This window comes from Mustela erminea, chromosome 12 (assembly GCF_009829155.1).
Source record: "Mustela erminea isolate mMusErm1 chromosome 12, mMusErm1.Pri, whole genome shotgun sequence".
NCBI lineage: Eukaryota > Metazoa > Chordata > Mammalia > Carnivora > Mustelidae > Mustela > Mustela erminea.
The window spans coordinates 9,142,235-9,152,500 of NC_045625.1; the positions used below are offsets into that span (position 1 = coordinate 9,142,235).

Here is a 10,266-nt window from a genome sequence, read left to right on the forward strand (position 1 = left end):
CCAGTCGACTTTCTGATTAGCTTGGTGTTGCTACTCTTAACTATATTTTGGTATCATAAAATGAAATGTGTCAACACTGGAAGATGGACATAACTCAGTGAACCAGTATTTTCCAAATGATCAATGCATGATGTTACAAAAACACCATTCGAAGTGCATATTAGACCAATGGACTTTAAAGAAACAGAGTACAAAGACTTAATTGATATGGTTTCAACTCCACATTATAACTAACTTTTAAGGAATTACAACTTGTCAAGTTTTGGTGTAATATCAAAGAAGAAAGTCCATAGCTATCTGAAAAGGCTATTACCATATACTCCTGCCTTTTCCAATGCCATATCTGTGCGAGGTCAGATCCAGAAACCCTTTGTGTACTTCAACCACATGAGAGCAGACTGTCTGCAGAAGCACGGGTAAGATCCAGGTGACTTCTACTGAGCCCAATATTAAAGAGTTTGGCAAGAATGTAAAAACAGAATCATTATTCTCAATAGATGCTGAGGTTTGGGGGGAAATACAGGTTTTTACAAAAATGTTATTTAGGTTAACATATAATGATTTATTATTAGTTTAAGATTAATTAATAAATACTTTCAATTTTTCTGTTTTGATTTCTCTCATAATAAATGTTGACAGATAAAATCCACCCAAAAAAAGCTCTTAAGGGTCTTTAATAACTTATAAGAGTCTAGGTTTTAAGACCCAAAACTTTTGAGAATCACTGTATTGGACGAAGGAAGCATTTTTAATTTGCACATGTAACATCGTAAATTCCTAAAAACCTAGCTCACACATTATGGTAACATATATCTTTGACAGGGTGTACGACATGATAAATAATCCAAAACTCCTATGTGAATGATACCTGAGATGTTAGCTCTCTTAAGTTTTTCTCTAGCTGCATTTTAATCTCTCCAGAAATAATGTTTCCCTATGGTTTCTAGGAAGCATGTAGGGGGACAAGGGTTAAAAGCAAAAAGTTTCTGCATCTAAAAACTCATAATTTCCTAAAACATTTGCTGAATGTCTCACAACTTATTAAGTGAACTCATCTATGAATGCAAATGCTGATTAGCAATTTGGCAATAGCCCAACATTCACAGAATTCACATAGCTTTTCTTTAAACCAGTAGTTCATACATGATTAATTAGAACATCTCATTTATGTAGTGTGCACTTTAGCTCATTACTCTAAGTAAAATTCGTTAAGTATTTACATTTAGATAATTAAAATCTGGGTACACCCTTAAGAAAGATGCATACACTTTAGGCAAAGTGATTTTTTTCCTTTATACCACTGAAAGTAAATTACAGCCTCATTTACAGAATCATCTGTAACCAGTTTCACAGCAGAGCACAGTACTGCCTCATCTTCTAGTCCTTAAAAGGTATATATTTTTTAAACATATAAATGCTATGAGAATGATCAAATGATCGCAGAGTTGTTCTGAAGGGCCACCCAACCACATACTAGCATCAATGCCATTTTTAATATGGGAGGTTCGCTTTAAACATTTATCACAATCTCTGTCATACCTATAAGACTATACTATTGAAATAGACATTGGAGAAATTTTTCATTGCCTTATTATTTTTCCAAGTGAAATTATCAGTTAAAATTTTTCTAGTCATCAATGTCCACGATACAAACATAGAAACACCTTGCTTAATCGGAACATTCAGGGAATAAGAGTTTTGACTCCTTGAATTTTCTGATTTAAACTAATGGCAGAAACCTCTTTTTCTTTTGGTCTAGCTGTTGAAAGCTAACTAGGATGCATTTTTGTGTTTTAAAACACATATACCAATAACATAGTTCCATGAACATAAAATATGAAAAGCTTCATCTGAAAAAATATTTTCAACCAGCTCTTATTTATGAGAATTTCTCCTTGCCATTTGTTCCTTTCTCCTTAATAATCCAAAACCAATTGAAGATGTGAAATACGTGATTTATAATAATCATTTTAATGATATTTGTTGGCTGGTAAAACTGTCTCCTCACTATCTGTACACATTTCATTTATCCTCAAAATTAAAGTTTTCAGGTCTGCTAAACTTCCAGGTTTGTTTGACTTTGTTAAAGTTTCGTTTCCTTTGTGGTGGTGCTTTTTTTTTCATTGTGAATTCAAAATACAACCCCTTCCTTGCCTGTAAATTCACACCATTGAATGTAAACATATAAAATCGGATAGTGAGCAAGCACTAATTTTAGAAGAAACTTTAAACTGGGTCAGTGATCAGATCTAAAAACTGAATTGGTCTTTTGTAACCATCTAGAGAAGCTGACTGCAATCAACCGATCATGATACCCCATTCTAAAATCTACTTGTCAAAGAAAGAATAAATCTCCATTAAAAGTTATTGCCTCTCAGGGCAGCTGGGTAGCTCAGTGGGTTAAGACTCTGCATTCGGCTCAGGTCATGATCTCAGGGTCCTGGGATCGAGGCCCTGCTGAGCAGAGAGCCCGCTTCCTCCTCTCTCTCTCTGCCTGACTCTCTGCCTACTTGCCATCTCTCTCTGTCAAATAAATAAATAAAATCTTAAAAAAAAAAAAAGTTACTGCCTCTCAAATTTGCATGTATCTGTTCTCTAGATGTCTTTATAACCTTGCAAGTAACTCTAGTCCATTATCATAGATTTTGTATTTATGGAATGCTTATTAAAGTAACAAATTCTTCTTGTTTTAGAATAAAAGGCAACATTTAAAGATATTTTTTCTAAACCAAGTAGAATGAGCCCAATATGAGTAAGGAATAGCCACAAAGAGGAAATATCTACTGTATCTCAACACCTCTTACCTAATTGCATGATTTAGGGGACTATCTCATGAAGGGTTTGTAAGGAGTATATTATATATTTTAAGCTCTTTGCATAGAATCTAGAACAGAATACCTAATAAATGGCAGTTATTGACGATGAAAATGGCAATTATATGAAATTCATATTTTGTATATGTTAGCTATTCTGCAAACAGTCCCTACTCTGATTACTTAATACAGTAATATAATCATGCCTTCCTACTGCCTGAATAATACAGAAAGAAGTTGAAAACAAAAGAATATTCAAATATAAAACAATTCATTTTATTAATCAAATGTGTGGTCAAAGATAAATTTGGTATGTAGAAGTAATAAAGTAGAAACTTGGAGGGAAAAAAGGGAACACTCACACACTTTTTTCAGCCAAGGAAAAGACCCAACATGAAAGCTGACAAGAAGTAAAACTCTTCCCTTGGAAGCAGTGAAAGACAAAGCCTTGCTTGGGAAAATGAAATACAGAGTTTCCGTCAGCTTGGACCCTTTTGTCCTTCCTGCTTAACTCTTAAGAACAAATAGCAAAAAGGGAATTAGGAATTTTGGGGCTACACAACCTCTAAGGTAATAACATCAGCATTTTTTAACCTCATAAAAGTAAAACTCCTTTAAAGGCAAAGGGGATTTTACCAGCAAATCTGAGCACATAAATGTTGAGATCCTCAAAAAGCACAAGGACATGCCTTCATGATGGTTTAGATTCCACATTCATTCTCCATTCCCCCAATAATTAATTCCCTATAATCTGAAAGTCCTCTAGTAGCTAAATGGTACCTGACTGGTCTTGGATACATTCGGTGTGCATGCTTGGCTCAATGTTTCCCCTGATTTGAGGTGAATTCAAAAGACATCTGTGAACTCAGAAAGCAGGTTCTCAGATGCTTGGGGAGGGTTGGGACCCTTACAACACTTTTGCCTTCAGCAAAAATGTATTTCAATATAATTATAGTAGATAGCTTTCAATATGTCATCTCTATTATAGCAGCTGTAAATTATGGAGTGAATTGCCTGTGTACAAGCATTTCTTCTGGTACAAGCGAAGTGGGAGAGCTGCACAGGACGTGATATATCTTTTTCTTTTTAACTGAGAACAAATGTCTAAGTCAAATTTCATTTGCAAAAACTGATGTGTCCATTTCCCTTTGGTAGAGAGGTGGGGAAGTCAAAAGGCCTTGAATTGTTAAAAACGGGGTTCCCAGGACCTCCGGTTCAAGTTCATTAGGAATTCCCTTATTTTAATAGTTGGACCTTTAATCCTAAGAGCATATTTGAAAGGTATAGTAAAAGCATTCTTCAAAACTTGTAGCTAATCAACAAAAAGACAAAGAAGGAACCAGGGTTTTTTTCCTAGCTAAAGAGAGAAGCAGTACACCCCAAAGTATAAGATAGTTGCTGCAAACTTCAGAAAATTATATATCCCTGTTGGGTGTCAGGATCAACAAAAGAAAAGTGAAATATAAAATTTTTTTTTGAAAAGTGAAAAAGTTTTGATTCATTTTGGGTGGTAGTAATATTCAAGAATCTTATTCTACTCTATATTCTAGGCCTTATATTTCAAAAGTGTTTGTAAGTGACTTTAGATGGTTATCACCAAAAATCATTATATCTGAGCCTATGTAATGAAGACACAAGATCAAAGGACATTTTCTGGAGGAAAAAAAGGACAGGATTTTAAAGACCGTACCATTCCTAAAACACACATATAAAACTGAGCCTTGCAGCTTGGATTTAATTTTGCTCAAACTATAGCTCTCTAGTCTGCTTAGCTTTGTAAATGTGGCTGTGTTTATAAGGTACTTTAATTTACTGCAGTGGTAGTGTTTGTTAATTTTATGGCAATCTAAATCTAAACAGGCTTCAGATACATTTTTATTACTGCTTCACTGCAAAACACAGTAGAGTGAATAGTTCTAAGATTCCAAAGTATTTGTTTCTTTCAGTAAAAGACTCAACGCAATTTTCTGATGAAGCCACTGCCTTAACATGTATGTTCTTCCTATTATTAATAAGCTCTGTCACTCAGAATACTCATGCTTACTTTTAGGAGGAAAAGTATAATTTCTGGAAAGTCATTAAAATAGTTGTTTTTTCCTTCTCTACTCTGATCCCACTCTAAACACAAGTCGACATGAGCGAATGAGAGAAAACCAGAATGTACTGAGTTATTTTCCAATTCTATATAAGCAGCAGCACAATTCAGTGGAAAAGGAAGGCATATTGTCAGAAATTGACTTCAATACCTGATTCTGACACTAACTAGATGTGTGACACTGGACAAATCTTTCAACCTGAGTCTCATTTTCTCATCTATAAAATGGAAATTTTAATGCCACCTATCTTGGAAATGCCACCCTTTCATCTCACTTAGTTCTGCTTAGCCCTCCTAGTAGCTCCAAAGCGTATCCCTGGAAGGTCTAGGCCAGTTAGAGCCCACAACTTGTATCCCAAAGACTTGGGAAAAAACAATTGACTATCTTATATCAAAACTCACTGATCAAATAACTTAGGAACTACAGAGAGAAAAGCTATAAAAGCCAACCCCACAGAAACTCAAGTGAATTAAATGCTGCTATGCTGTTTCTAAAACAATTCAGAACCTACAGAAGGAAATCTGTAAACTGAAATTCTGTTAATCAGCCAACCAGTCATCACACTCCATCTATTAATTTGTCCAGAAAACTATGGCAATATCAAATGGATGTATTTTTCCTTCAGAGAGTGTAAAAAATGAGCAGGGAAATATATATTTAAGTGGTTTTTATTAGGTTACTGAATATATCTAGAAATAAGATTCATTATTACACTTTAAAACTCATTACTTCTGAATATATTGAATCCAAAAAAATCCAAAAGAACATACTACAGATTAACTTTCAAAGAACCTGTGTGTATTCTTAAAGCAAAAACAATCCCAAATAAATCAAAACAAAACCCCTGGTGACACTGATTGATGACAGCCTCACCTGACTTCCAACAGCGCAAGGGAGAGAAAAAAGGAAGCCGGTATGAAGAAACTTGGTAGGAGACAGTAAGGGAACCGCCTTAATTCTTTATCCAAAAAGTCGGGTCATTTCGCCCCTAATACTATGGATCTTTCCATGCAAGGTGAATAGTGGTATTTATTTAGTAAGTATGTATAGATATATTTAACATAAAGTTATGCAATTAAGATTATACTACAAATTGGAACCATTTTCTTCTGTTTATGCTCAGGGCAACTTTTTCAATCAAGACTTCTTTTGTTCACTCTCAATTATTCATATGTCAAATCAGAAAGCTCCATTTTTTACGTGTACATATATAAGATAATTTTTCCAAAATTCTTATTTGCACTTCTTCTACTGAAAATGATCCCTATGAATGAGGCTAGAGATATAGTTTGAGATTCCAGAAAGTACTATGCAGGATGAAAAAAAGGCAGCAATATCTTATAATATTAATTTATATTGGATTTTAACATCAAGCTACATAAACTTTCTACCCTCCCTCAAAACACACTCACCTCTGGAACAGAGTCCAACATTTGCTTAATACCACCATATCCAGAATATTTGAGAAGGCAATGAAAAAAATAACATATACAACTGAAACTATGCAGGGAACTCAGAAGAAAAACCAGTAATAAAACTGGCCAGGATGCCCACATCACATTAAAGTGTCTGGACTTCATGAAGTGTCTGGCTATGCAATGAAGTATTTGCTAGTGAAACGATATGATGCTTAAGACTTGCTTTAAAATAGCCCGCCAAAACCAAAACAAGGTGTGTGTGTGTGTGTGTGTGTGTGTGTGTGTGTGAAAGAGAGAGAAACAAGCAAAATAAGACTGGCAAAATACTGATATTATGCATCTGGGTGATGGGCATCTAGGCAGAGCTCTATAAAACTGCAAGTACACAACTGTTTTTGACCTAAAGCTTGGCAATTTCACCCAAGTCAACGTAATAATATTCTCTTTATTTGGGGGTACATTTAAATATTTCCATAAAAATGTTTGTTTGTGTGTTTGTTTGTTTTTAAATTACCTGCTAGTGAAAAGTCTGTCAAACTAAACAGGTTTTTAGGTTGAAACTAACAATAAAAATAAGTTGAAAATGAACTACCAACATTTTTCATGATTTCATTGAATCTAAGACTTCTTTTTCCCACCTTTTAACATCTTTGTGAAGTATGGAACATACTACAGTCAACAGCATGTTACAGTTCAGTTGGGTAGTGTTAACTTTTTTCTTGGTGGTACATAAACAATGACACAGCTTAAAATTAAAGATAGCTTAGATTCAATGAAGTATGTTTGACGTAATTGCTGAGGACAGCATTTTTAATCCTCATCCCCTATCTACTCAGGAATTTAGCACACAATGCCCAGTATTCTCTGCTCCAAGGTATCTATAATTATCCTAGGAGTCTCCTCTTCTGAGAGAAAGGCCAGAACCTGCTTACTTTGTGCCAGTAGCTCCCTCCCCTACAGTCTGGCACAGTCCATCAGAATTAATTCCTGGGAGGATTCTGGAGCTCAGAGCACAAGAGGAAGAGCTCCCTGTGCAGTGCTTCCCTTTAAAAGTTGTTAGAACTCATGAACAAGGCCAGTGTGTAAATGTTAATTATCCAGTGCTTTGAAGGGCACCAAGCAGCGAGGTTAGAGGGGAAGGATGGTTGCAGGTGTGGTAGTAAGGGCACGGGAATGTGAGGAATGAATAAAACTAGAACAAGTAGATGGGACAAAATAGGTTTCCCTTCACCTCTGAAATCTCAAAGGGACTTTATTTCATGAATCCAACAATCCACTTGGGTTTTTGCATTGACCTTATTTATTTCACTCCTTGTGTTAACACCTACCCCTCACAGCCCTCAGAATCGGTTAGCGCAGTCTAATAGAAGAGCAACAGAGGGTTTGTGCAGGACTATGAGAGTGGCGGCTGCTGACCTGTTCATATTTCTCCAGTTCTGTGTGATAGATTTGTCTGATCTGGGTCAATTTGGCTCTGTAATCTGAGTGTTCAATAGAGTTATCTGAAGAACCTCCAGAGGCTGCCGCGGCTGCAGCTGCTGCCGCCGATCCCCCACCTTTCTCAGGACCTGAAACCCCTTCTGCCAAAAGCATATTGTCCAGTCTCATTAGCTGGGGATCGGGAGGGTCCTCCTCCTGGGCTCCTCTGATGCTGAGACCTTCAAGGGAAGAGAGAGACAGAGAGAGAAGAAGCGAGAAACAGGACAAATCGTGTGAGTATTTTTGTTTATTTGAGAAAATGATCAAACAACATCAGTGTACTACGATTCATGCTGAGAATTTCTTTGTTCACATTCATCAATAAGCATAAGTATGAAAACTCTTTTCAAGAGAATATTTACATGCATCCCAGAATTTCTATTATTACCTCCTTTTAATTATCCTAGATTGGATCCCTGGAAAAAGGTAACCCTGGCTTCTCAGAATACACTAACATCAATCTTCCCAAATTTCAAGGATTTAAGCATAAAATGAGAAGGGGTTAAAAAATTTGGGATTTTGAGAAAGGAAAAAAAATAATAATCCCAAGGACATAAACAAACACATCTAAAGGTAGTTATTTTGCTTCTCTGTACGGCTGGAGAAACAGAATTTGAAATCCCAAATCCCATAGAATAACTGATTCACAAACTATATACAAAAATTAGAAAACAAACAGGATTAGATGGGAGTTTCCATTGTGTAATTTCAGGGGGAGAAAGAAATTCATACATCATGAGGTAATTAGCTATGCTTTAAAAATATATATTAGTGAATGAATATGTTAACCAATTGCCTGTAAACTGTGAAATCAGGACCCTAAATAGAGTATTAAAAATGTACCACTGGAATGGCAAACAGTAGTCTCAATCTAATTTTGCTTTTAAATCAAGAACTTCCTAAGTGATGCCCAGTCAGCAACCTCATCTGAGAACTATAGATCACAGCTGACAATTCATAGGTTTAATCAGGTCACATAGGCTTTCTGCCAAGATGTTTTCAACAACACAGAAGACAAAGTTTTAAAATAATTATCATGGTATAAAAAGCACTGGAGTCATGACAGCTCAAAATCAGCATTTTCATTAATGTGTAACATAATCTAAAATATCCCAGCCCAATTAACCTCTGTAAATCTGTTTAAAAGCAGGCTCCCCACACTAGTTACAAGGCATCCTGGGGAAGAGGGAGGCGGGGAAGTTGGCATCTTGCATGTCTGCGTTTGGATTCTGCCTTTTTCGTCTGTGGCTGTTGTTGTTTATCCACAGTGGTGCACACTCTTGTGTCTAGTGTAACTTACATGACAGTAACATCTATAAGCTGCCAAGTACTCAACTGAGCACCAGCTCCGTGATTTTATATGCTAACCTAAAACTACCATCAATTCTTTTAAGAACAGATTTCATTCCTAGATGTCCTGAATTACACCCACAGCATGACAGAGCTCTTGGTTGTCTTAACGCAAATGCACAACTTTAATTTCCTCCCTCAAAACACTCTAAAGCTGTCACTTTCATTTAAAAATATACTTCAGAATAATTTCAACTGGGTAATAAAACTAACTCACAATAATTTAAAATTATATCTGTTGCCTGTTCAGAGTCAAATAAATAAGGTCTGAAAACTGTAATATACTAAGACAATAAATTCATTTAGGGAACCAGAAAGTTAGGAAACTCTCTTAAATAAGATAAAAGCAGTATCAGTATCAACATTGCTGATAATTAAAAATAGAAAAACATGTATTTGCTATTTCTCCTAGATCTGGTAAATACTGGCTATGCTGGCATTTTTAATTTAACGTCTTTAATTTTCTTCCCTTCTAATTCACTTTGTTAGATGTCAAAATCTCGTGTCCTCGACATGCCTGTAGTTCCACATACCGTTTTCTGTGCATCTGGCATGCAGTGAGGACTCACTGACCAGCCTCTTCTCTTGCACTCTGGGCTCGGGTTCATTTTATATTATTTGTCGGGAGGCCCTTAAGTTTCTCCTTTTTCAACTCAATTTTTGCTCACACTTTTGTGTGCTCACTATTTCTCTTTTGTATTTATACAGACACCGGTGATTCTCCTGGAGACGTGGGCTTCTTTTTTTAATCTACCTTCAAGGTCCCTCCAGGTTTCCAGTTTTCTCCCTCATATTTATACATACTGATCTTTTTCCTATGGTTATTTGGTGAAGTTCTTTAATAGTAGATGAACATCCATAGTCAAAATTATTACACTTCCCTGCACAAGTGTGGCAGTACAGTGACTTAAAACACAAGGAAGCAGACTATAAGGGAGAGAGAAGAAGGAAATTCATCAGGAAGAAATGCAAAGACATGGCACTTTTATACATTGCTAATAGGTATATAAACCAATACTACCACACCAACAGGAAGCAACCGTTAAAGTCAACAGTAGTGGACACAAATAAAAATAAGTATGTATTTTTAGCTGGTATACCATTTTCCCT

General features: G+C 35.8%; 1 protein-coding gene across 2 annotated transcripts in view; it reads right to left on the reverse strand.

Annotated features, from left to right (window-relative positions):
• The window catches only part of PBX3 (PBX homeobox 3), a 214,428-nt gene that overhangs the window by 45,235 nt on the left and 158,927 nt on the right, over positions 1-10,266 (reverse strand). For both annotated transcript variants that reach the window (XM_032306234.1, XM_032306235.1), the window contains exon 3: positions 7,744-7,985. In XM_032306234.1, the coding sequence (XP_032162125.1) occupies positions 7,744-7,985 (242 nt within the window). The remainder of the gene's footprint in view (positions 1-7,743; positions 7,986-10,266) is intronic.